This window comes from Nelumbo lutea, chromosome 6 (genome assembly GCF_056320005.1).
Source record: "Nelumbo lutea isolate HS-2025 chromosome 6, American lotus-T2T, whole genome shotgun sequence".
NCBI lineage: Eukaryota > Viridiplantae > Streptophyta > Magnoliopsida > Proteales > Nelumbonaceae > Nelumbo > Nelumbo lutea.
In genome coordinates this window covers 28,427,056-28,454,775 of record NC_142689.1, presented here as the reverse complement: position 1 = coordinate 28,454,775, position 27,720 = coordinate 28,427,056, and the positions used below count along the sequence as shown (strand labels likewise).

At 36.7% G+C, this 27,720-nt stretch overlaps 2 protein-coding genes across 2 annotated transcripts; both read left to right on the top strand.

Moving 5' to 3' along the window:
- The first annotated feature begins 1,924 nt into the window (after positions 1–1,924).
- On the top strand, positions 1,925–6,146 carry LOC148848219 (SPX domain-containing protein 3-like). The gene is made up of 3 exons (XM_088952439.1): positions 1,925–2,482; positions 4,766–4,931; positions 5,522–6,146. The coding sequence occupies exons 1-3, from the start codon at positions 2,237–2,239 to the stop codon at positions 5,872–5,874; spliced, it is 765 nt and encodes a 254-aa protein (XP_088808565.1). The 5' UTR covers positions 1,925–2,236; the 3' UTR covers positions 5,875–6,146.
- Positions 6,147–10,419: 4,273 nt separating this feature from the next.
- HINT4 (histidine triad nucleotide-binding 4) lies at positions 10,420–21,103 on the top strand. The gene is made up of 6 exons (XM_088948205.1): positions 10,420–10,763; positions 10,851–10,897; positions 14,275–14,351; positions 14,445–14,511; positions 20,424–20,501; positions 20,636–21,103. The coding sequence occupies exons 1-6, from the start codon at positions 10,692–10,694 to the stop codon at positions 20,715–20,717; spliced, it is 423 nt and encodes a 140-aa protein (XP_088804331.1). The 5' UTR covers positions 10,420–10,691; the 3' UTR covers positions 20,718–21,103.
- The last annotated feature ends 6,617 nt before the right edge of the window (positions 21,104–27,720 follow it).

Here is a 27,720-nt window from a genome sequence, read left to right as displayed (position 1 = left end):
ATAAAATGAGCATTTAAAATGAATTCACTATTAGAAATATGGAAAGGCCATAGATGAGGTCATCTTATAGGATTCTATGATATTAATTTGAAATTTTGAATATAAACTTAATTAATATTTTGTAAATGAGTTTACTTGATTCTATTGCTCTCAAACACTCATTGAAAAACATTCTTGTCTTTATAAGGATTAAGGAGTAAAGAACTTTTATCAAAATACCTAAGTATTTTCAGCTAGTGGAACAGGAATTCAAGAATAGCCTCCCTGCTAATGAACTAAGAGGAAACAAGTCTTCTTGACCAAGTGATGATGATACATTATTTTTTTTCTATATATACAGAACTGGGGTTGCACTAGGTTATATGGAGTTGCTAATTTTTTGAGAATTGGTACGAGGTCTTTGTACCAGTCCCAACAATACCAGTTTCACTGGTAAGAAACAATTTCTGAGATGTTCCCAAAATCTGTCACAGTGGACATGAAAACTATACCATATATATTTTTTGGTAAACTGTAACCCATGTATAGAGTCTGTCATAGTGGCCTTTCAATTGCTGCTGCTGGGATTTGTCTGTTAACATGCTGGAATAATTTGATTTAGGATTTTTTTTTAACGTTTGAAAGCATGTCACAAGAAGAATGGATTAAAAAGAAGAGGGGGGGGGGGAGGAGGCATGAAAAGTTATACATCCAAAGTTAAAGTCAGCCCTAGGGCTTTTTAATTGCTGCTTCTGAAATTCGTCTTTTAACATCATGTAAAGAAGGCATCAAAATAAGAATCTCGCTTTCTTGATGCCAGATGCTTTGGATTAATAAATGGGACACCTCAAAACCAAATGCAATGCAATAACTTGTTTCAAGTTTTTCATTAGCAATTGAAAGCTTATACTCATCATTTAAGGTGAGCCCACCAAGTGTGTTTGTTTCCTGAAAAAACAATTGAGAAAGGAAAATTTGTTAATGAGTTTCATAAGATGCCTTGGGGACTTTCTCACAAAATTTCCTCTAGCTCACTTCTAATAACCCAAAAACAGCCCAATAGAGTTGTGAAAGAATCAGAAACATGGTAATTTTAGAATTCTTTAAGTGATCATTTGAACTTAATTAATAGTTTCACAATGACTTTGTTTGATTTCATTGCCTGTGACTTCCGAAAAAACTAATTAAGATTTAAGAACCATAAAGATGCAAGAAAAGTGCTGATTAGGGCACAGCCCAATTTTGGTAAACCAGGAACATCTGTGTGAAAAGACAACAGATACCCCTAATATAATAAATTAGACAGGTGCATGGGGTGCCTGTCTCTTTCAAGACATCGCTTTTGGTCTATTCACTAGGGGTATGAATAGACCCCTTTATCAAAAACTGAGATGTCCTCTCTCTAATCACAACTCTTGGAAGCATCTCACAAGACAAAAGTGTAAATATTGGAGTTTGTTTGGACAGCCTGGGAATGATATTGTTTGAAACCCACATCACCGCTGTTTGGCCAACTAACCATGATGCATGAATGTTTTGTATTGGGTGAGATCTTATTACCCTAATATCTAAGTTATCTCCAAACACAAGTAAGAATTGTACACACAGCTCATCACCAATTCACCAATCAAGGATTGGAATCTCCTCACTACCCTTACCCGGTTACCCACATTTCATTGGCTTGAAAGTTAAAATTGATCGAAATCCTTTTAAGCAAATTCATTGGATTTTAAGTTATCCTCACTGAATCATTCAGACCACAGTACCGCACTAACAAGTGGGCCCCTATTTATTTATAGAAAATAAAAAGTGGGCCCCTGATTTATCTCCTTGTTCTTGCCCCTGATGTATGTTATTGTTATTTTAATTCCGCCTAGCCTGTAAATCAGGGCCATGTCACCACGTCTCACCCCATAAAAAGATCTCAGTTTCAGTTCCAGGGAATATTCTAAACCAGATTCTTTGGAGTCATCCACCACTCAGTTCCTTTTCTCTTTTCGCAATAAAATAACTGCCGGGGTCGTTGGGACATGGTTTGAACAATAACCGAATATGCCTGGAATTCTTTTACTTCACCAAGCTTTTAAGGTCCTCTACCCATTTCGCCTCATCACGTTTAGCATATGCCTTCAAATATTCTACTTCTCACTATTTTAACCTCTTCTTCTTCTTCTTTGTTATCCTATAGTCCTACTTTGAACTCTCTGAGCTAATAATCTGTTCTGGTCCCTTTTGAGTTGAAGGAGGGACAATAGCTATGAAATTCGGGAAGAGACTGAAAAACCAAATTCAAGAAACTTTGCCCGAGTGGCGGGACAAGTTCTTGTCTTACAAGGATTTGAAGAAGCTTGTCCGGCTCATCTGTTCTGGGCCGTCGACATCCGAGGAATTGCCTGACTCCGGGAAGGCGGAAGCAGAGTTTATTTACCTCCTAAATTCCGAGATCGACAAGTTCAATTCGTTCTTTGTGGAGCAAGAAGAGGACTTCATAATCCGCCATAGAGTAAGTCATGCAATTTCTTTTTGTGGGTTTTCGGTGTTTGATGAAATTCGGTAGTTAACACTCTAGGGCGCTAGTTTAGGCTGGAGGAGAGACATTGGGTTGGGTTTGGCACAAGCTGTGTCAAGGGAATCTTATTTAACCCTGAACTGCCCAAATTAACACAAGTTCTAAACCAAATATGTAATCCGTAAGATACAGAACAGAAACTGAGGAGAGCTGCTCAGGTGTCGCTTCATTTGATCTTACCAAATGCTGAAATGCTGACTAAAGTGTATGTTTGTGATGGTGAAGGAACCAAATTGGTTAAAGGAGACCGAGATTGAAAGATATCTAATGAAATTGTAGCAGGACCTTAAATTTGCCTGGAGCCGGAAGCAACAGTTCATTTGGATCACGTTATTAAACAAGTTGATCCAACTAATTGCAAACTCTAGCTGGGGAATCATATCATATGACATTCCTGTTGCTTAGTTTGTCATGAAAACACTTAAAAAATAAATGCTTCTTCCCATTGTGAGGTTGGGATCGACTTGCAAACTCTATCTGATGCTGCTCTATGTTGCAAATTCATGCAGGTTTGATCCCAGACTTTTTTTTTTTTTTATGGGAGGTTTGATCCCAAACTAGTACCATGGGAAGGAGATTCCCATGGACGAAAAGGATGAAATCAGACCCTTTTTTTTTTTTTGAAGACACACTTTTTACATGTTTCTGTGTGGGTTGGGGGGAGGAGTGATCAAATAAAGAGGTACGCTTTGAATGAATAGTCATTGAAGTATTATGGACTATTAGGGTTATTCACTATGACTAATATAATATCAATTGAGAGTCAATAACACTTTCTGTATGAGCCGTTCCATTTGAAACTGTTTGATCCATGGTAAATGGATTTGAGTATGACAGTCTGGTGCGAGGGGTTTTGAGGATCACGTATGGAATTACCTTCTTAAATTGCCTTTCATAGGTTGTGTTTGGTACCATTACCATTTCAGGCGTTTTGACATGAAGCTTGTTTGGTTGGTACTTTTACTGACTAGGCATTGGACAAGTTTTGAGCCACTCCGGATCTCCTACTCACAAGACACTACCAGCTTGTATTGCACACATCTCCCCATGAACAGCTGTAGTGTCTTGTGGGTAGGGATGTGGGAAGAGTTTGTGGGTAGAAGATCCGAGCTCATTTTGAACAGTATTGTGTTTTGTATCGGCATTGCTACTTAAAATGTTTAAATGAAATGATTATATTCAATGTGACACCATTCTATTATACTGACTCTCATCCATATGGTCAAATTTAAAAATAAATGTTTTCTGATGAGTTGCTTAATATTACATAGATTAATATCTATATCAGATCTAATGGTTCTAGAAGCTTAGACCCCCCCCCCCCCAAAAAAAAAAAAAAAAAAAAATCTTTGTTTTGGAGGCAGGCTTTTATGGGTACTAGATGGTATATATCCATCTTTGCTAGTATGCGATGCACCAGAATATATTTCCACACTGCCACTTAGGATTCCAACTAAGAGCCAGGCCATTGGACTGTTTCTTCAAATGGTCAGCTGATGGAGGAAACATCAATGCTTCCCCCAACAGCCCTGAGTTTATGTTTCTAGTAGAAATGTTTTATCACTGTTTTAACTTAAAACAGTATCAAAAAAACATAAATTGATGTTTAAATTCAAAATGCCTAGGTGATGCTGGTGTTGCAGCATTTCAAGTAGAAACAGCCATGGTAACAAACATCAGCATAGTATATTACTTGGATGGATTTTAAATGTGTGTTGTCAGTGAAAAAAAAAACATTGTTTATGAAGATAAATTATTGATTTGGCAATTTACTTTCTGTACAACACATATTACCCTTACGTAACAAAAAAATCCTTAATCCCAAATGCTATACCATAACCTCAGCTACCCATTTCTGTTGGTAAGATTTAGTATGAAAGGTTCACAAAGACCACATGTTCAGCCATGGATCTCAAGTACCCAGTTCAATGGAAACTCACTAGTTCTGCTGCACCTAAAAGGTTTCTTAATAACTTAATTGAACTCACAAGTGTTTGTGTTGATTTGAAGATCCTTATTGTGGTTGAATACTATGTTATTTGTGATTTTCATGTGGTGAAACTCTCAACTACCGTTACTATTTGCACACACAATACAAATGCAGAGGTTTTTACAACTGGTAGTGCCAAATGCTTATTTGAAAGTCTCTTATTCTCCTTGGAGAACGCCACATAGTAAGATAGTTGAACTAATAATTGGTCGGAAATGCTGATATAGGAGCTAAAACAGAGGATCCAAAAGGTGATTACCACATATGGACCAAATGGAGCTCAACCTTCAGAGGTGGGTTATAATAAGGAGATGGGGAGGATCAGAAAAGACATAATCAACTTCCATGGAGAAATGGTGTTGTTGGAAAACTATAGCAATATCAATTACACAGGTACTCATTAGCCTCAAGCTTGAATCTACATTCATTTTAAAGAAAACACGAAGTATTTGTATAATAGCATGGCATCTCAGAGCTGCAAACTAGCATATGCTGATATGCACATTCAGACTAATGATATCCCCCATTCTATGGGTCCTATGCCAGATATAACCTATTTAACAAAGAGAAAATCATTCAAAAATAAAAACACTTCCTTGTGCTTGAACTAGTTATCAATTGTCAGACAAAAAAAAACACATTACACTACATGAATTCCCCCCCACCAATTTGAAGTTGGAGGCTTAACAGCTCATTCACACATAAGCATGTGCATTTAGAACCATTTCCCTTGACAGATGTGGGTGGGCGGTTTCCATCAGGCTAGGTCAAAATTTGGCCTGAGGTCTTCTTGGAATGACCATCAAATTCTGGGTCACAATCATTCTGCATGTGCCATGTGCGTGACAGCCGTGAGGAGGACATCTTGCCTCAATTTCTGTAACTCTTTGATTAACCATCATTCCTTGGAATAGAATTGGTATTAAAAATGATTTAATTTATTTTTAAAATCAATGTGTAATTACAGACATAGATTGTTGCAGGGTTGGCTAAGATATTGAAGAAGTACGACAAGCGGACTGGAGGTTTGTTGCGATTACCATTCATTCAGAAGGTGTTGCAGCAACCTTTCTTCACAACCGACCTTGTATCAAAGCTTGTTAAAGAATGTGAAGACACAATAGATGCAGTGTTTCCCGTTAAGGATGAAGAGGGTAGAAGAGAAGAAAAAGGGGAGAGAAAAGTAGCAATGTTACCTGGTCAGAGCATTTTCAGGAATACCGTTGCTGCTCTAGTTACCATGCAAGAGATGAGAAAGGGGAGCTCTACATACAGTCACTTTTCACTTCCTCCTCTCAACTTGACAGACTCAAATTCTTCAGTCCTTCCAACTTGACTCTCCCATTCCTATTCTCTAATACAAAAAAGAAATATCAAATGAAAATTTATAGTTATTACAGAGTACATACTTCTGTTATTTTTCTCTTATTCTTTCAATTAGATTATCATTATTGTTCCTTAATTTAGGTGTGATGATGAAAAAGAATGTCTGATAAACATAACATATGAGCAAATTCATATGTTTGGAACACAAAGGCAATTATGCACTATATGGATTGTCTTGATCTATAACTGGGTAATATTCAAGAAAGGAAAGCCATATACTTTTTATAATGCATTTTTTTTTATTACAGAGATACTAATTTATATTGTAAAAAGTAAAAATTTAAATTTAAATTCCATCATAACAATTCAAATAAATACAATTGTTCTTATAACTTTTTTGGTGCTTGCTTGATTTCCTATCTGCATAAAATCACAGATAAAATTTAACTTTACACTGGCTGATATTTCCATGTTAATGAATTTTATTCTCTTTGAATTGAATACATGAGAAAATTTGGTATACCTACACAACCTGCTTGCAAACCTGATAAAAGTAACAAATAAATAAATAAATAGAAGTCCCAAAGGACCCCTTGAGAGATCAGTCAACAATCAAACTATCCAACAGTTTATAATTGCCATTAACCTTTAATTGCCTGATTTAAATTTACAATGGAAAACTCCCATTTCTAATAAGATCTTTAGAGGAAAAATTAATCATAAACGTTTTCATTGTACAAAGAAATGAATGCCTTCTGGAACAAAGTTTGAACTATGAAGACAAAGTAGGAAAAAAAAAAAAAAGAAAACTAATCACATGGCAAAGCCTTTGGTCACTTCTCAGATTTTATCCAAGTTTTGGCAACCTTGATTTGATTTGTTTCAAATTCTGTTCAAACTTGTCAATAAAACCAGAGAAGACAGTTTTATATTTTTTTACTTACATTGTTAATACATCACTCAATAAACAAGATATCATCAAGCAGAGTAGTTAAATGTCTCCAGATTTATGATCAAGTAGGCAAGATCTCATCAAATGGTGTTTATTATGATCTACTTGCCTCATAATGCTATTACTTGTTGGCATTTGTATTATTGATAAATTAATGTTTCGTGAAACTTTATGCATCAATGCCACAATTATTAACAAGTGAAGGTTATGTAAAAAAGACAATACCAATGAACTCCCTAAAAATGGAATATTTCTTCAATAGTGCAGCCAATTGTGACCAAGAAAGTAGCTTACTGTTCCAGACTTCCAAGTGTCAAGAATAGGAGGCTCATCTTTCCCTTAATTAATTAATATTGGTATAGTAAAAGTTTCCTGAGCAAACCTTCTAAGTGATTAAAATAGTCCCTCGTTACAAGATACTATCTGAACATCTACAGAGTAGAAAAGCTTAATTCTATGTTTTCTTTTTATCAATGTGGGATTTGTCATTTTTTTCTTTGGGAGCAGATGGTATGTATGATATAAGTGTTAAGTTATGCTAGTTTGTGTCAAGACTGGAGAAAAGGATGGTAATTCTTTCATCAGATGGTTATGAAGCTCTTAAATTGTAACACCACCATGATCTCATGATCTCAATGAGCAGAGGTCTAATTGATTGACATAAACCAACTGATCTTATTGTATTCTGTTCTCTTGGTTATATTTTATAAGTTGAAGTTTTTCTGGTTGAACGAGTTCATACTCTTTTTTTTTCTTTTTTTTTGTGGGGAGGGGGAACCAAATAGCAGGGCTGCAGGATGATAACAAGTACAGAGATTGTGATTTGGACATGTTCAATTACTCAATATCTATTCTGATGGGGTCCATGAGATTGGAGTTCAGGTGAACATGCAAAATAGTGGGGCACAACACCAAGATCATCCTTTGACCCATGAAGTGGAAATTATTAACTGAACAAGTATATGACTTATGGGGTGTCTTGATATGGAAGAATTTTATGGTTTTGCATTTCACTTGAGAATACAGGTTGATAATCTAAAATGGAATTATTTTCCATTGTGACTGGGATGAGATCATTTTGAGAATTCAAGAAAATGATCTCAATTCTGATCAAAATGAAAAAGAGCTCATTTCTGGGTAATGATATTTATAAGGTTAACTGGCTACATATGTAATAATCAGAACCATAGATTGACTGAAATTTGTGGACTTGCACATAATATGTTTATAGAACATATTGATCAGAACCTAATAGCAGATTGGAATGATATGGCCTTAAAAAGAGAACAAAAATTATCTTGCTTGGATGGAAGCCCTCAATTCAATTCACAGTCAAGATAAATTTTGATGCCCGGGTGAGGCAAGACAAGGAGGAAAAAGTTGGATGTATAGCAAGGGATTATCATGGTTAGGCTCCACAATTGACCTAGCAAGGGAAGTAATAAAGCTGGTAAAGGATCATGGTTGGAAAAGAGATCTGGCTTCTAATAAATAGACTTGAAGCTTGTGATTGGTGATTGGATGCCCCCTCCAAAATGTGAGTTCAAATCAGCCCCCCACAACGTCCCACAGCACATCCCTGCCGTGTATTGGGAACATTTTTCGATGATAATATCAAGAATGATGATGTCATCATCGGGAGATGCTCCCAATACATGGTGGGAATGTGCTGTGGGACGTTGTGGGGACTGATTCGGTCTCCCAAAATGTGTGCCATATCTCATGGAGAATGGTTAACTAAACCAACAATCCTAACTACCAGAAAAATAGCAGAGATGAGATTCTTGAGGGTGAATTATCACACATTTTCTGTAGAGGTAATCAAGGAATCCAGATCTAATCCTCACACCAACCGCATAGAACATTGTAGCCCTGCATTGGGAACATCTCCCATGAATGACAACATACAAGTAAGGAAGATGTTCTTTATGTGCAGCTACAATGTGCTGTGCGGTTGGTGTGAGGAGCGCTGTGAGGAAATTTTCAATCAAGTGGCCGATTTCATCAAAAATAGGCATGATTGCTGAATTAATTAGTATGCTCTTTTTTTGTACTTTTTGGAGTTAAAAAAAATGTACCTTTTCACATAATTGCTATTATTTAAACCTATCAATTTGACCCAACTCAAAGTAGGATACGAGTCATAGAATTTAATCAATTTATATTGCATTGGGCTAGGCCCAATAAAAATTTAGTAAAATTCCAACCCAAGCCCACCTACTTGCACCCCCACCTCAAAGTATTCAATGTAGTGACCCTAAAAACCAATATGTGGTGATATTTTGAGCATTGCAAATAGAGGTTGGTAGATCAAACAAATAGGGATTGACAGCTTATAGCTTTTATTCAAGTCGGTCAATGATCACATATATTTTATTGATCTTTAGGCTCAGTTTGGAAGGAGTATAAATACAAATATGTACAGTGTAAATACCTACAAAATACAAGGTTTTGCACTCTATATATTTGTATTTGCACTAGGCTCAGTTTGGAAGGAGTATAATTATAAATTTGTAGAGTGCGGAACCTTGTATTTTGTATGTATTTGCACTGTACATATTTGTATTTGTACTCCATCCAAACTGAGCATTAGAGATGTGTGTATCCAGATTTGTGTAGATATTCTTCTCTCATCGTTCAAAGAGTAGAGAAAAAACTAATATAAAACACCAAATGGTAAATTGCATATTAATACCCTGTACATTGGGGTTAGTCTCACTTTGGTACTCTCACTTCAAAATGTATTGTTGCAGTACCTGAACTCTCAAAAACTGTCAATTTAGTCATTAATTGTTAATGAATGGGAAATGACACAAATACCCCTTCAAGATTTGAATAGGATAGGCGAGAGAAGCATAATTTTGAAATGGCCAAAATAGCCATATTTAAATCCCTTTTTACTACAATTGGGCATCACTTTACACTTTATGCCCTAACCTTTCTGTCGAAGAACGAGTGCTTCCCGTCAAGGAAGAGAAATAGCCAGAGAAAAACAATGTCATTGTCAGAGAAGAGAAATTTAGACTGCCATCATTATAATTGTTTTTTCAGTTATTCAATCCAAAACAAAGGGAGACGGGATCTGCTCCTCACAAATGAGCACCTCACATGCACATCCACCGTGCATGGAGAATATCTTCAGTGAATAATAATTGATAAATATGGGAGATATTCCCAATACATGGTAGGATGTGCGTGTGAGGCACCTCTGAGGCGCCAGGTGTGAGGAGCAGATCCGGGAGGTTTATATTGCCGTTGTTGTTGGAGAAGACAAGTCAGTCTTGCCATCACTAGAAAAGACAAAGTAAAATGATTTTAAAAATATTAAAAAAGATAATTTTAGCATTTAAAAAAAATTAAATCACATTTATCATCATGCGATTCAAATAACTAACGGACTCCATCATGCGATGCAAATAACTTTTAGAGCACAATGAGATCACATTTATCATCATGCGCCAGGCGATAATCTGCAATTTACCCAACAGTAAAATAAGATGATCTCATTGTGCTCTAAAAGTTCACAGTAAAGTGAATTCATATAAAAAAAACTTTTTATTTATTTTTTGATACTTAAATATGAAAAAAACTTATGAGGGTTTTGATTGGTCAAAGTCTTCCGGGTATCTATCATAAATTTTTCCTGAGTAGAATCCAAGCGAATATGAAATCTCTCCGGTATCATACCCTTCCGCCATCATAATAACTAACAAGTAATAACTATTAACTAATAGGAAAGGAAAATCTATCATGCCGGAAAAACATGTTACCGAAATAAATTGTAAGAAGGTAGTCCTAACTCCAAAGTTTCCTTTGAACATGGAAACTGAACCATAAAAAAAGATCCAAACAGTGATAATGGAGAAGTTGGTGCGATGGCGGGAGAAGGAACCTGCATATTCTGTCAGATCGCTCGTTCTTCCACTTCTACCACTCTCCTCCACTCCGTACGTTCTCCTCTATTTTATTTCCTTGTCTTCCTCTTGTGTTTGAATTTGACAATTGACATTTTAAATTACCTGTATTTCTTGTAGGATGAGAAGGTCGTTGCCTTTCAAGATATCAGGCCTTCTGCGTTCAGGTCTCAATTTTATTTTGCATTGTTCTTCTCTTCTTTCCTAATCTTAACTTTAGTTATGAATTTTTATATGTTTAGATGCTTGTTACAGAGCAAGAATCCTAGTATTTTTTAGTTCAAAATAATACAATATTTTTTGTGGCATTTTCGATGAAGCCCCACGGATCTGTGTTCCGCCCACCGCCCATGACCTAAAAAATGTTTTCAATTGAAACGGATCTGATTAACGTTTCAATCAGATCTTTGGTTGCTTGATCAGTTGATGCTTCTTTGGTGTTTAGAAAATAAAAATGTTTCTATTAGTTATTTGTGCTGAGAAGCTGAAATTTGGGATACCTACAATATCCAACTATGTCGTGTAATATGAAAAGTTTGGGTACCCAGCTTAGAAGGTGGTTTCTAAATTGGGTTTCTTTCTGCCTGGTGAGTGTTTTTCAGCAAGTTGCTAAATTTTTTAATGTTTTCCTTTCTGATGTTTCTCGAGCTGTAGTAAGTTTCTACTTTTGGTTGCTGTATACCCTAGTTATCTGTGGATATCTTTTCTTATTCATAACTCTAAACATGGGACAAGATAGATAGGATAACATGTTAGACATCCAAACCATCTAGTCATGTACCGCAGTATTGAAGATCTTAGACAACACTAGTGATGCCATTTGAATATAGGGTAAATTGCAGATTAGTATCCTTTACTTTGGGGGTAGTCTCACTTTAGTATTCAAACTTTAAAATGTGCCACTGCAGTACCTGCACTCCCGAAAACTGCCATTTTAGTCTGACACCATTAATGGGCATTATAATGGATAATAAAATTACCAAACTGTCCTTTGTTTGTCATAACAACCAAATACGTTTACAGAATTGATGAATTGGTCTCTTCCATATGCTGACGGATGAGGAGCACGGTGTACCCTCATACTTGGTCTTTTCTACATGCCACCCATATTGAGGAGACTTGCTCTGTTCGTCCAAGATTGTTAAGTGCCAGGTTAAGGAGTTCTTGACTATGACTTCGAGGGATGACTTTGAAATGGTATCTGGGCTCTCCGAGAGGAGGTGGACTAGTGGTGGGTTGGGGACTTTGTTCACTGCTGTTCTGGTTTAGCATCAAAGAAGAAGACGATGAATAATGTCTTCTTTTGAAGGGTAATTTTGGGATTTTGAAAGTTTCAAATCACATGTGACATCACATGCATCAGATTAACTGATGGAATTCTAACGGCAGGGCCTAAGTGCCAGTTTTCTTCAGGTACTGTAGTGGCACATTTTAAAGCTTGGGAACCAAAGTGAGACTACCCTCAAGGTATAGGGTACTAATATGCAATCTACCCCTGAATATATGATCTCTGTTGCAAGCAGTTGTTCAGATTACTTTATAATGATGGTTGTATAGCACTTTAGATTTTTCATTTGAGATTTTAACTTCTTGTATTAATATTGCACTCAAATGATTTATTTGTAAATTTTTCTGGTTCATTCACCAGAAAAGAAAGATTGTAAAGTTAAAGCAGAAGAAAGAAGATACAGTTTCTGTGAGAAATATTCAATTTTCAGGAGGAACTTAGCTTGTATTGTCCACTTCATCAGCCACCTCCATGGGAGACCATGATGCAGTAGTATAGCTAGCCCCTTAACCCTTTACAAAGTTGGGTTTAGACTTCAAAATCAGTTCCTAAACAAGCCAATAGTCAGACATTTGTTGGAACTTTTAAACCTGTCCGTGATCAAACCAAGTCCATGACCCGTACTGAAAACCCAGATCCTTGGCCAGCCAATCCATTAATCTTGGAAACATGAAGGAATTAATGCATGAACTATGGTGTTAGTGATAAGGTGTTTCCCGGAACTGAAGAAAGCCTGGAAATGACAAATTTCATCTTGAAGACTGAGAAATCAGGTACTTAGATATTAAGAAATGTATGAGAATTAAAATATAGCCTTTTAAGAAATTAGTTAGAAAGTAGTAATTTAGTTTGGAAGCCTAGTTCCCTTTACTAACAAGAGAAAACTTTGCCTCTACAAAGGGATGTAGTAATTTGCTTCTGGAAGATAAAGGATTGAGTAAAATGCTTTCCATAAGCACTTCGTGCATTGGTGGTGTGACTCCATTTTCTTAAAGGTGTGACTCCAATCTAGAATTAGAGTTCTAAGGTAAGATGCAAAATCCTACTCCATATCCAACCTTTGTCAGATTCAACGCCTACACTTCCTTGAATATGAGATATATCTCCTAGCAAAACTATATTGTAGGAGAAATTTGAATCAAGGCCTAAACTTGCTAGCAAAACTAAAGAGAAAAGTAGGATGGTTAGAAGTGTTTATTCCTAGAGCAAAATTAGGAATCAAGAGAGGTTGTCAGACCTCTTGATAATCTATGAGTGGTCCAAAATTGTAGTAGAAACATAGGTTTAAATGAATGGTTAGTCTATTTAGTTTATGAATCTCTAAATTCTTGCTATTTCTTGATTTGTTCTTCCTGTACAGCAGTTCTGTTTTGGTAAACTTGTAGTAGGTTCTCTTTTTTTTGTTCTGTGTATTGTTATTTATTTTTTGAATTTCTTCATATTGCTGTTCTGTGACCAATTGCACCCCGTGCTTCTCAAGTTTGCTATTTGTGCTGATATAGTTTCCTCCTACAACATTATTTTCTATTATGAACCAGCTCCTTAATTCCCTTTCTCTTCTTTCAAGAGCATCTAAGCCTTTAAATTTTGATTTCCAACCATATTTCAAGGTGGGACAAAGTGGAATTTTTTTAATGAGATCTTGGTGAATTTTTGTGATTAGTCTAAATTTCAAGGAAAAATGTTAACACCCATAAGGGGAAAAAACTATTCAATCTTATCACTTCCTAATTTTTCTGATACGTCCTATTTCTCCATTTAATCCCAACTCTTTCTTCTTTCTATCTATCAATTCCTATTCTTTCTCAATTTCATATCAAAATTATAGGAAGCCTAACATTGCTGCTGGTAGGAAAGCAAGGATTATTTGGAGTGTGATTCATTTGCATTCTTCAGGGGCATCTGGAACAACAAAACAATAGAATAATTGTAGCCAATATAAATTTTTTGATGTTGGGTGGGCTGTTAGCAAATCTAGGCTGTCTGGGCTTTCCAAGTTTTTCACTAAACATTGCTTATAGGCTGTCTGGGTGGTGCCTACCTTGCAAAACCAAAACCCGCCAAAGGAAATCAAAATCCCTCCCAAATGGGCGCCAAATCTCTTATGCACTGAGGTTTTTGTGTAAAATTTCAGTCTTTTATCTGAGATGACACAGCACCATTATACAGGCATCTGGGTATTATACCCGGAGTTTATTTCATTGATTGATGACTTCCTTTTCTTGACTTAGTTATTACAATTTGACAAATTGGCAGGCATTATCAGGTGATTCCTGTGGAGCACATTTCAACTATCAATGACCTCCAAAGGAGAGAGGAGGATTATCTTTTGGGTACTTTAAGTTATTGTTGGTGCTAACTAATGTGTGGTTTTAAATCTTCATGGTTTTCCTTGCAGCTAATCTCCAATTTTGTATGATCTACAGTAAGTCACATGCTGAGTGTGGGGAAATCTCTACTACACAGAGATGCACCTCAGTCCAATGAGTACAGGTATAATTTTATGTTTGCAGCTAATCTCCTACTGTTTTTATGTTTGCAGAATTAGATTGTTTCAGAGCATTTTTTTTTCTTCATCCAAATGATTTCAACGGGTATGGAGAGTTCCAGGTCTAGGTTTGTTGAAAAATATGTAAAGGAATGTTGCCAATCTAGTAATGAATTGAATACTTTCTCAAGTTTGTTGGAGTTGTCTTTTTGTTCTTTTCTCTATTACTATATTGATATTGATGGGTGGTCTTTGTTTCAATTCCTCTATTTTGGATGTTTACATGCATGAGGGATTGGGCTAGAAAATAGTCAACAAATCACTCTAGCATCCTTGATTTGTGAAAGCTTGCAAATGCAAAGGGCTGTATTTTGTTTCCTTCTGTACTATTTAGTTTCTTGGTTTTCTCTTTACTGGTTGTCCAAGTTTCCTAATTTTGAAATAAAGATCATGTAGGAGTGGGAAATGACAGTAAAAGAACCATGGTTCACAATTTTGATATCAATGGACATTTCACCATGTAGAAATGGAGAAGTTTCGGGGATATTTCCCTAATTTTTCTAAGATATTTGGAAAATCTAAAGAAATCGGAAGAAAATTACTAAAAACATGGAATTTGTTAATAAAAATTCATGGATTGTAAACCAATTCAGAGAAGAGATGTAGTTGATGAATGAAGATAATGTGTAATGTGTTCCTTGCGACCTGAAGTTGGAGTACTGTATTCTCCCTAATAGTGATATCATCCATTTTAAGGTCCACGACCCAATAACCAAGTAGGAGGAAACCTCATTTTCTTTTCTTTTTTTTTTTTTGAGAAAAAGGTAAGGATTAAAGACTAAACTTGAAACTATATGCAACATGTACAGCCAGAAACTATACATCAAGTCTCAATGGAAATCTTCAACAAAAACTTCCAAGGACTAAAGACTAAACTTGAAAGCCAGGAATTTTTTACAACTTATCTGGCTAAACAAAAGGATTACTGTGATAAGAAAAATTGATTATGGGGGATTCTTATGAAAAAAATCTTGAGCTGATAACCTGGAATGTATAGATGCCATATTGCCATTGCCTGCTGAATCAATCTATCTTTATCCCCACCCTTTCTTTCAAAGATCCTCCTATTTCTTTCCTTCCACACCACCCAAGAAAATGAATGGGGTATTGTACTCCACAATAATTGGGTAAAAGACTTAAGCCTCCCTTGAGGTTTGTCATAAACACTTGCTCCTCCCCTCTAATTTCTAATAGGACTTAAACCTCCCCTATCTAACTGAGATGTCATTCTATTTGACAGAATTGAAAAAGAAGACAGTTTTATCCTTTGTTGTCCTTCAAATTTTCAAAGAGTTTGATCAGCTTTATCATTTTGAAATAAGAATGATCGTTGTAGCTTGTTTCAACCTTTGTACAATCACTTTGAGGGCTGCTCACAAGAGTTGATTGACAAAGTTGATCTCTGTTAAGTCCTTAAGTTTACTGGACTGGGAGCAGGTTATTAAGATACTCCCAGTCACAGCTTAAAAAATAATACTAAAGAAGCACAGAGGGCTTTCTTATAAGCTCGGCCAATCCTATTGGTGGGCTGAAACATTTTAATAAAGAAAGGGGCCTGCAGTCTGGTTTAGTGAACAACAGGCCCCAAATTAATTGGGCTTGTTTGTAATGCAGTAAACATTTAATGGGCCTGCAGTAGAGCCCATTTAATGGTAATGGAACAACAGGCCCTAAAAGAATAAATGCATTTTGATTTATTAATTGTGAGGTGTCCCACTTATTTATGAGGGGATGCCACATGTCCTATTCTAACAAGGGCTATTTTCCCTCCTTTAGCCACTTGAAATGGGGGGACACATGTCACCCTAGGGGAGAGAAAGTTATCTTCCCTCCTCTAACCACTTGAAGTGGGGGGACACATGTCACCCTAGGGGAGACAGTTATTTTCCCTCCTCTCACCACTTGAAGTGGGGGGATACATGTCACCCTAGGGAAGAGAGAGAGTTATTTTCCCTCCTCTAACCACTTTAAGTAGGGGGGACACATGTTACCCTAGGAAGAAGGATTTATTTTCCCTCCTTTAACCACTTGAAGTGAGGGGACACCTGTCACCCTAGGGGAGAGAGAGTTATTTTCCCTCCTCTAATCACTTTGAGTGGGGTGAAACTTGGCACTCTAAGAAGAGAGGGGTGGGGAGTTACTTAACCACCTCCCTCCTCTATATAAACCCCTCTCCTACAAGGAGAAGGGGCTAATGCCTTTTTATTGGCTATTACTAATTTATTTGCAGGATTTCTAGCATTAAGAAACAAGTGGGAAGAAAAAAGAAAAGAAGATTGGTGTGGAGAGCATAAAAGAAAAAGGAAGAAGAAGGTAGGGAATCTGGTTTTCTTGTGCTTCTCACATGAGATCGAAGACCATATTCTATCTATTCTTCTCACTTTTTTCTTTTTTCCTTTTATTTTTCTTTTCTCCCTTGTTTCATATTGAAATACATGTAAGGAGACAACCATCTACAGCCTTGTTCATGAAACTTGGCTGATTATGGTTCCTTACAACCTATTAACCATCTACAGCCTTGTTCATGAAACTTGGCCGATTATGGTTCCTCACAGCATGATAATGCACACAACCACGTCATTTGTAACTTTATTGATGAAACATGCTTTTTATGATACCTATTTACTTGTTATGCATACAATGTTTGTTTTTTTATATGCTGGTTTTCTCTCAAACAAAGAGGGAATATATACCAGAATTTTCAAAGGAAAATTCTGTAGAAAAATGATACTTGGTTTAGTCTCTATTCATTGGTACTTCTGAATCAGAATCAAAAGGTTTTCTCTGCCCCTAGCAGAGATGTAATTAAGGGAATATCTACGTGATTTCCCGAATGGGGCTTACCCAAATAACAAAAAACCTAGTTATTACTCTAATCGGGTGAATTATGTTGTGTGAGAAATTATACTAAAAAAATTTCCACTTACAATCTCTTGAACATTTTGGAGTAATTTGATGTGAAATCAGCTATGCCTAATGAAACTGTGAAATCACAGCCTTCGATAGATGGGGGGCTGTTAGAGAATGAAAATTTTAGATTTTCTCTATGAAACTATGCAAAAAATTGAACCTAGGCTACACAGGCTAGAACAACAATGGCAAAGAAACAACTATAAAAATATCTTTGAAACTAAACCTTTCTTTTCTTAAGGTTTTAGTTAGTTCTAAAGCTATCATTCATTTCATTGAAGGGTTTAATTTCTATAATCCTGAAATCTTAACTTCAAATTCATTGGTCAGTCGTTGTAACAGCAGCAAGCTCATCATTGTACAACAGTCATGAAAACTTATTTTACATATAAAAGGATTCTCATTGTACATGCAAAATTATCCATACACTCCATGAAACTCAAATCTGGATAAAATAAAAATAGAACTGCTGACAAATGGACATACATATAGATCCCATCAAAACATGGATTGAATCACCACTCCTCTTAATTGGTGCTTGTTGTTCTTTTTCTGTTTATCGTTCGGTGCATTCTAGTTTTGATCAACAAGAGTTGTTATTACCATAGCAGGATGTAACATTGTTCATCTACCTTCTTCAACCTCCTAATTAAGAATGAGGGCAACCCCGTTCTTCACCTCTCTCTCTCTCTCCCCCTTCCTTCGTCCTTCTACTTTCTCCCCTGTTTAAGCCAAGAAGCATCATTACAAACCCAAACAATCAGTTTTCTATAAAGAGGCAATATTGGGTTTTTGAAAAATCCATCGATCTAGCCAACCTTTCTGTCCTATCTTCTGCCAGCTTTAGTCCAACTGAGGAGCAACCTTCTTCTTGTCCCAGAGGAGCTACCACTTGCAATGGTGTGACATCCTCCCACTGCAAGTTCCCACCTGCTACCAATGCCAAACTATCCTCTTGAGTTATGATAGGGCTCTCCTTGAACTTCGCAAACCTGAGATCCCTATCTCTATGGACTGATCATTCCCTAACAACACTTCCTCCTCTACCACTGTGTTCTTCACTTTTCCTTCTGGCACAACTCTTGACTTCCCAAGTGACTGAACCTATGACCTTCGGCCTTCAAAGATTTTAATGTCTCTTTGGGACCTGAGATCCCCAACTCTCGACTTCCCAACTCCCGACTTCCCATTCCTTCAAATTGGGTTCAAGGAATTGGTTGGGCCCAAGTAGAATTAGAAATTCTAGGCTGGGCTTTTCTTGACTCTTCTAGGATTTTATTTTTATTTTTATTTTTATTTTTATTAGAATTCCAAGAGAAGACCCTACTTCTACCATGTACCCCAAAACCCAGGTCCCAGGCCGATTCTTGTTTTGTTGCTATTTTGACTCTTTAGATCACCTTTTCTAAACTGAATTCCTTCTCCTGGCCCAGTTCTTTTGACCCAAACCACTTGAGACAGACATCTCTTTCAAATAGTCATCTATCAGGGCTTTGAATTCCCTCATAGTCCTAGGAAAGACCAGCTCATGGTCAACTTCCTCATTGAAAAGCTTGGTTTTCTCTCCTTCCGGTTGTTCCATTACCGGCCTTCCCCATTTAAAATTTGAAAATTTCCCTCCTTAAGTGGTAGGACTTGCCTGGTCAGTCTCCTGACAACCCTTGTCATTCGATCCCCCTATCCAACTAGGCTATTGGACAGCCCTTCTTGGATGTCCCTGAGTCTGTGATCTTGGTGAGAAGCTATTGCCAGCGGGCAATGAATCTCGGTGACCTTGCAACTTCTGTCTTCTCCTTCGGTTAACTTTCCCCTTCCTTGTAGGAATCGAAGAGCTCATCCCTCAAGATTTTCCTCACCATTTTATGCCTTTCTGTCGCTGGCCAAACTACTGGTTCAAGTTTCAGCCAAATATGCACTAGATAAACCATATCATCCACTTTAATGTCAACCAAACCTGGTACCTCCCCTCTCTATATCACCTGCAACCACACCCATGGTAATCACCTATCGCTGTAATAATTTTAGGGCTCCAAAGCATCAATGGGAGTCCATAGACTCGAATCTGAATCTTCTGATCTACACTCGAAGCAGAACGTTCATCGTTATGCAACCAGCAAACATGCTCCACCGGTCAATGAGCAGACATTTGTCCCCCAATCTCCACTAAGCTCTACTTAGAATATACTCAGCCTCCACCTCTGTGGAAATGATGAAGGGGAATAAACCATTGATCAATTTTTTCACCTTCACCTCCTCCAAATGGTTCCATGCCTCCTGAACCCAGACTTCGACATCCACTACCGTTGGCACTTACCCCTCAAATTTCCCAACTAGACAGTTCTTCTGGAATCTCCTCCAAAGTTGCACCCCTTTTTCCTCTGTTTCAATAAACAATAGCTCACCATTCCGGTAGAACTGACAATCACCATCCATCGGCTAGACTTTGATTTCTAATATATCTTATGAAACCCCTGTTTGGTGTGTTGCTTCTCTGCCACCCAACCAGGGCTTTTTGGTGTCATTTTCATGGTGAAACTTTTAATTTTTAAGAAGAAAAATGACTAAAATGGGGGGGAGGGGGGGGGCAGTAAGCTCTCTACTAGTCATCACATGAGGGAAGCAATCACATGAGATTGGTGACAAATGGTTGAATTCTATAGGGTTTACCACATATTACGACATTGAAGTATGTCACACCAATTAAACTTGATTTAATTTTCTAAAAGGAACTCAAAATAAATATACCACATAAATAGTAATTTCCAATAACAATGATATATAGGTGTAATTTCCCCATGCTTAATATGGGGTCATTCTCTAGTTCATGGATCTAAAGAAACTCTGCCAATTTAATCCTTCATCAATTCCTTTTAATGCAGTTCCACAATTCCAGAAGTTGCATTTTGTCTTAATTATACATGTTATCTTCCATTTTCACCCTTCTCAGGTTTGGATTTCATGCCCCTCCATTCAACAGCGTTAACCATCTCCATCTCCATTGTTTAGCACTTCCTTTCATACCCAAGTAAGCTTTTGATGCTTGAAAAGCTCCTTTATTGCTTTAATATCTCTTTTTGAAACAATAGCATAACATTAGTTTGTTGCATAGAAGTCAAATAAAACTCCTTTCTTTGATTCTCAACAAAGAGCTTTGAACAGATGGAAACATGTAAAATACATGTCTTTGGGACCTCTGGGATTCATCAAGGCTGAGAAGTTGATGGAGAAGATAAAGCCATAAAATATATTCAGTCAATAATGTGACTACTTCCAATTGTTGTTGCTTAAGTTGCATCAAGCAATGGTAAATGGGACTTTACCCTTTTCAAGTATTCTTATTTACTATTGTTGGAAAGCAGGATGCTTGTATTAAGATCTAGGAATCTTTTATAAGCATATTAATACTTGCTATTGAATATTTTTTCAGTTCATTGACACAGTATTATTTTTGGGTTTACGAGACATTAATTCATCCATCTCAAAATTTATGCAAGCTTATATGCATGTGTCCATGTTGTATACATCCTATAAGTGTGTGGGTAATCTGCTTGGGTTGCTTCTGTTGTCTTGAAATATGTAACATTCCCAGGTACTCTGGATTATAAAACAGTCAATTTCTACATTTCATCACCATGTGTAGCTTGTTTACTCTGCTCAAGGCTAATATATTAGTCTTCTCTATTTTTATTTTATACTTGATAATGTCGTATGTTTGGCCCTCATATTGTGGTTTCAGGGATTTCATTAAGATGTTCTCTGTTGCAATTATGCAAACTAAGAATTAGCCATTCTTATAACCCTAACTGCATTATTTAGGCTTTTTTTTTTTTTTTACAATTGGTTTTCTTTATTTGTACACAAATAACTGAATATTAGAGGTTTTTTCAGTATCTCTCAGGTTGATATTTTACCGATCTCTATAATGAGGCCATGTGATGGATGTCACAAGTCCTCTACCTTGTAATACATTGAACGTAACAAATTGGTTGCTGCATTTCGTCCTTCCATGATGAACTTAAAGAGTTAGTGGTAAAGTTATCAAGAATTGAAATTAGTGTAGGTTCCAGTTCTTGTGTCATTTTAAAATTGTCAGATTGAAAGCCACTTGAACCATGCTTGATTTTGGATTAGTATGAATTACTTTTGCCACAAAATGGCAATTAAAAGGAATTATTTTTGGTGACAGCCCTTATCCCTTGATCACCATAAGTGCCGAGGTTCAAAATTTCGCAATGTATAGGACCATATCAGCCGATACATATCGTTCTGGTACAGGTCTGATACACAGAACACATAGAAATTATCTGTAGCGTTCCTTTTCGTATGTATCGGTCTGTATTGAACTGTTTTGGGCCATGTATCGGACTGTTTCAAGTCTGTATCGGCCGATATGGTTCCGAAACAGTCCAATACAGCCTGATACAAGTCCCCTTCTCTCTCATTAATTTCATTAAATTATATTTAGGGCCGAATTACCTCATTAATTTTATATTTACTCCTTATTTAGGTGCAATTTCTCTCTCATTAATTAGTTAATTACTCCTATAATTAATGCATAATTTTAATTTTGAATTTCAATTTTAGTGCCTAATTGGAATTCTCTTCTCATTTATTTCGTTAATTAATAACCCTCTTTCTCATTAAATTTGTTTTGTTAGTATAAAACTACAAACTTAGAAATAACAAGATTCGAACCCTAGCCATTAGGCTTTAACAATTAGAGGTACACCACTAAGCCACACCCATTTACTTGTATAGGTTTATGAATTTTTATTGTTAAGTAAATTTTCTCTTTTTCTTAGTGTATGTTTATCATTAAAATGTTAAAATTAATTATTAAAATTTATGTATTAATAAATATTAAGATAAATTATATTGATTATTTTAAAACTAATGTATATCAATATTTTAGTTTTTTTTGTTTTTTCATGTTTTAGTTATTCCATCATTTGTCAATAGTTACTAAGTGTGTCCCGATATCTCGAATTTTATATAGACCATTAAATTACAGTTTTTTTTTTGTTTTACTTTTAAATAACTTATTTTCAATCACATAAAACTTGTAACTGTCGTTATTAATATATTTTCTATGATTTATTTGAGTTTTTTAGCATATTTATGTGTATATTGATTTTTCATCCGTAACCATACATATCCAAAACGTATCCCAATACGTCTCTTAAAATTATCTTTCCGATACACCTTGCGCTTCCCATACTTTAAACTTGACCCTAACTGGCACTATTTGGAATCAGGGCAATAAATGTCATTTAACATCTTTCCTTAGGGCCTTGGTTCTCATTGGAAGCTCATCAAAAGGTGTCAAATTTTGTTGGGGGCAAGTGGAAAAGTTGCTCATCCTAACAGTCGCTCCCCAGAAGTATCTTAAGATTTTTGCATCATGCACTGCCTCATTATATGATGGGGATTGATTTGCACTAATCTACCCTTGTGTCATTTTCATCAACATGCCATTATCATAATGATCAACCTGATCATCCCTCAAATTCTTCAAGACCATTTTCATGATCATAATTATGGTTTCTTTTGTCATCAGTGCATCCTTCACACCACCATCTGGATTGTCTTCATTGATATTTTAATGCATCCAAACCCATGGCGACAAATTGGAACTCAAATCATTATTTGAAACCTTTAAGATTACAACGATTTCAGAATTCTATGTGTTGGATTGAGTAGGCTGTACGATTGTGGGTTTATCAGTCTTATTTATATTTCAGAACTCTTCATTGTAATGGGCCTAAACTGTTTTATTATTTAAGTGTCTAGGTGTCCCATCACTAATCAAAGGCATTCTAGTCTCTTTTCATGTAATTATTCAAATGTTAATATAAGATAGCTTCTAGTTCTAGGGCCAGCTGAGAACTCTTCTGGCCAACCATACACTCTTCTTTTCTCCTTTCTTCTCATCTCTTCTGGTTTTCCTCTCTAACAAACCAGCAAACACTATATTCACACTGAAGTTGTTAAATATGGCGAGGGTCATACATCTTATGTTTTATGAGCTGGTAACGAGTTGTGGTAAATGCCTGCACATGTATTTGGATGCGACAATCAGTTTTGGCGCTTCACAACATATACCATTCTTTTACTTCATTCTGGGTGGCTTCCCATTGTTGTCCAAAGATTTGGGAATTTGATTTTTGTTTGCATTAAAGTTGTTAATATCAGATGGCTAGATATGGCAATATTTGCAGATATTTTGGGTAGATCAGTTATATATTCTTGGTTCAAAAATGAGCATGGCTGAGGATGGTAAAATGGATGAATAGCAAGAGTAAGAAAGAGATAATTAGAAAGTAATGCATTAGGAATAACTTAGAATTAGCTCAATAGGATAAGCACCTCAGTTATGCACCCTATGTGGCCGATGTGGTAAACCCACGGGTCATTGAGCAAAATGGCCCCAAATACTTAGAGTAAGAAAGAGATAATAGAATTTTTCATGAATTACAATATTGTCAGTCTTAAAAGTACAATGTATAGAAATTATTGAGCAAAATGGCAGGTTATTATTTCTGTAGCCTACCCCAAATACTTAGATTGAAGCTGACTTGTGTTGAATACATTAAAAGTATTTATGCGTAGAAATGGTATACATAAATGTTCTATTTGGTCATCTAACTGATTGTATTTAATTGTGAGCCCTTTGTTCTATTCAATGTTCTGTTATAATGTCTATTGTGATCACTTGTGAACATCAAACTTAGATCATCATAAGCAATGCTTGATGACCCAAATGGATATTGATTACTATAATCCCGAATCTATGCACATCAATCTCGGAGATTTCCTTTAAAGCAAATAAAACTGCTTGCACACAACTATCAAGGCACCCTTGTTTTCAGAGAGCACTAAGAGATTATGATATCATGGGAGGAAGAGAAAGGAATGACATTAGTTGATCCCTTGCAAAAGTGAAATGGTAAGCTTTGCAACAGATTTGCTTACACAACAGTAAGTAGGAACGTAGATTTCCATCCATCCATTGTTTTGGGTGGCTTTAGATGCTAAAGATTGGCTCCATAAGATCGGCCCACACCACAATCCATGATTGAGATGTGTGCCTTTACCAGACTTGGTCTTACCTTACCAGGTTGTCTGTCACATCAAAGGAATTGCAGATTATACATTGCCATTCAAATTCCAAAGAGACTACACTTTACAGGACAACTTGTTAAATATTGGGAAAATTCTACTTTAATACCCCAAACTTTAGGGGTAGTGTGAAGTTAGTAGCCTAACTTTCAATTTTGACACTGCAGTACCTAAACTTCTAAAAAGTGTCAAATTAGTCCTTGCCATTAATCGACCGTCAGTTATCTGTTAAAAATGTCAAAACTACTCTTCAAAATAAGATAGTGTTCATTGTCTTCTACCTTGAAACTGAACTTTGATAAGATTTTTTAATTTTGTAGCAGACCTTGCTAGTAAGGTCTCTGAGACTTGGGATGAGATTGCCCATGCATCATTAGCCTTCTGATTATGGCAATGAACGCGCTGCAGAGCATCCAATATACGATGGATATCTTAAATCTATTTACTCTTTTAAATTATAGGGATTAGCCTCTCTGGAAAAAAATGAGAAATTTTTAGAATTTGTAAGGTGAATAGAGGAATTCGGGTATGGCCCCAACAAGTCATTGCAGCCATACATCGGGTACATTTGCTATGAAAAACGTGGAGATGTTTTCAATGCAAGTCAGATCTGTCCACAAGAATCCTATCCACGCTTACCCACATGACACTGCAGCTGTACAGTGGGAACTTCCCATGCAAACATGGGAGATGTTCTCAATGTACAGCTGTAATATGGCATGGGTAAGAGATCCGAACTCACTGCAATGGCTTGTTGGTACTAGATCCAAACTGGTTACTGGGGGTGAGGTTTCTTGAAGGGTTGCTTCAATAATATTTGAAAGAAATAGAGACTCATTAGCCTCTTCTTTGAACCTTGAAGGTTCAGAAGTACCAGTTTAAGGCCAGTACACCCCCTGAACCACTTGCTGACCCAAAACACCCCTTATAGGAAAATATTGGGAAGGTTCCCATACGATACGGGCCGATACATATTGATATTTTGAACCTTGATTTGAATGATTCAAAACACCAATTTGATGTTTCTAGTAACAGCCTCTCTCAAAGATATTTCAACCATAAATAGATTCAAATAACAATCACATGCCAATTCATATTGGTCAAACCAAAACGTTTCATATAGAAACAACAGTGGAACCAAGCCGAACTACATGACCTTGCGGTGATTCATTCTCACTAAATAAGCGTACTTAGCCAAGATTTATATTGAACCCTCGAGATCATGACTGTTGATCAAGAAAGGACAGACAACCTCCTCTCTCTACTAACTCTCCATCTACAAAAAAGCATTGTGTAGGGAGCTGCACCACATGGAACTTTTCTTCCATGAGGTCGATAGAAACAATATACCTGGAACTCACATTCCAGAGTTTCACTGAAACTCTTGTTCCCCTAAAGTTTTTATCATCAACTAGGTTTTTTGGAATTGAGTTGACCAATCGCCATGAATTATCACCAGCACTACTTAATGTCATTATCTCACTTCTACGAGTGAGACCATAACCATAATCCTTATATAAGTGGACCACCTTATACTCTTGTGTACAAGGAATACAGACCAACTAAAACCAGAGGCCATTGGGTTTAGTAGAAAAACAGGGAGGAAGGCTTAAACATTGACCTATAGCAGGATTAACTACATAAAGATTTAAACGATTCAATCCATCTTTAAACAGAATCATACCATTAGAGCAAATTTTAAAGAGAGGCTGCTTACATAAACTCAATGCTTTGAGTTTGATGATCAAACACGGCCTAGCATTACAGTGTTGGTGTTGAATGAAACAATGGTTAGAGATTAAGTCACGCCATCTCTTGCAGACCTTTCCGAAAGTCTTGTGAAGAATATCAACCGGCACTCTGGTGAGTATTTCGAAAACAATGTCTTCATTTACATAAGGATTGGCCATTTTCTAGTTCTCGCTCTGTACGTTTGACTTGAGTGATGAAGGACTGAACGAGAGTGTCCCTCTACGCAGTTCAATGGAAAGTTTTGCCTTCCGAGTTTATATCGCCAAACGTAATCCTCCAAATCAAAATCAAATAAGGAAAGTTGCGAATTTCTGGCGCCAAATTGATTTCTTTCTTTTTTTAGCTATTTGAATTTTGAACTAGATATATGATATAGATTTTCTTCGAACGCAAGTAAAAACTTCTAAAAAAACAAGGGTAAATTACAAAGACCCCATACTACTATAGGGTCTGTGACAAAGATCCCCTGTACTATAAAGACCTCTTCCGTTAGTCTTCCGTCCAAAAATGCCATTGCAATATTTTTTAACCTCCATTCTATCCTTATAATAACTATTAGAAAAATACTGTTCATCGTCCCTGACAGGGCTGCGGTAATAACAACTTGAACTTCAACCTAGCAAACAAAAGTTTGAACTAAAAATCTAGAGAAAAAAAAATAAAAAAGAGAAGCGGAGAGAAACAGAGATCGAACTGTATTCGGTAGGACGATAAGCATACGACCAGTCCCCATATCAAAATCTAACGCAGTTTCGTCGAATCACACCTCTTTCTCAAGAGGCCAATATGATATCAGAGACTTGCATCACTTCAGGCCGCCGTCGGAGCAACCGAGCTAGAACTTTCACTTCTCCGAGCTATCTTCTTCCACTAACCGAAGAAAATGTCGAGAAGGGTAGATGGGGTCGTCGCGTGGCTGGAACTTTCATTTCTCCGTCCCCCATTCCGTAACTGGCTTAAGATAAATAAAAGAAAGAACAAGTAAACAAAACTATTCATTTACATCCCAGGTACGCACTCTTGACCTTGCGCAGACCCTTGGCTAATCCAACTCCCTTCGTGTAATCACCATTACCGACGAGGAACGTCACGTAGGCCCTCTTGGAATATCCTTTGTTGGGGGTCGCGACCTTGCCGCCGGTGCCTGTGAATGCATCCACCGGCACTCCTGGGGCCATGCTTAATTTCAAGTTCTGCTGACAATGTCCTGACTCCTGAGACCGAGGTGAGGAGTGTTGGGAAAGCAAAGCCAGCAACGCTGAAGATGCCAACCTACTCGCCTTTTGTTCCTGAGCTCAACAATGGCTCCCCTATGCTCCCATAAATAAGCCTCAAATGAGAACTAAATTCATGCCAAATGTAACCCAAATGAA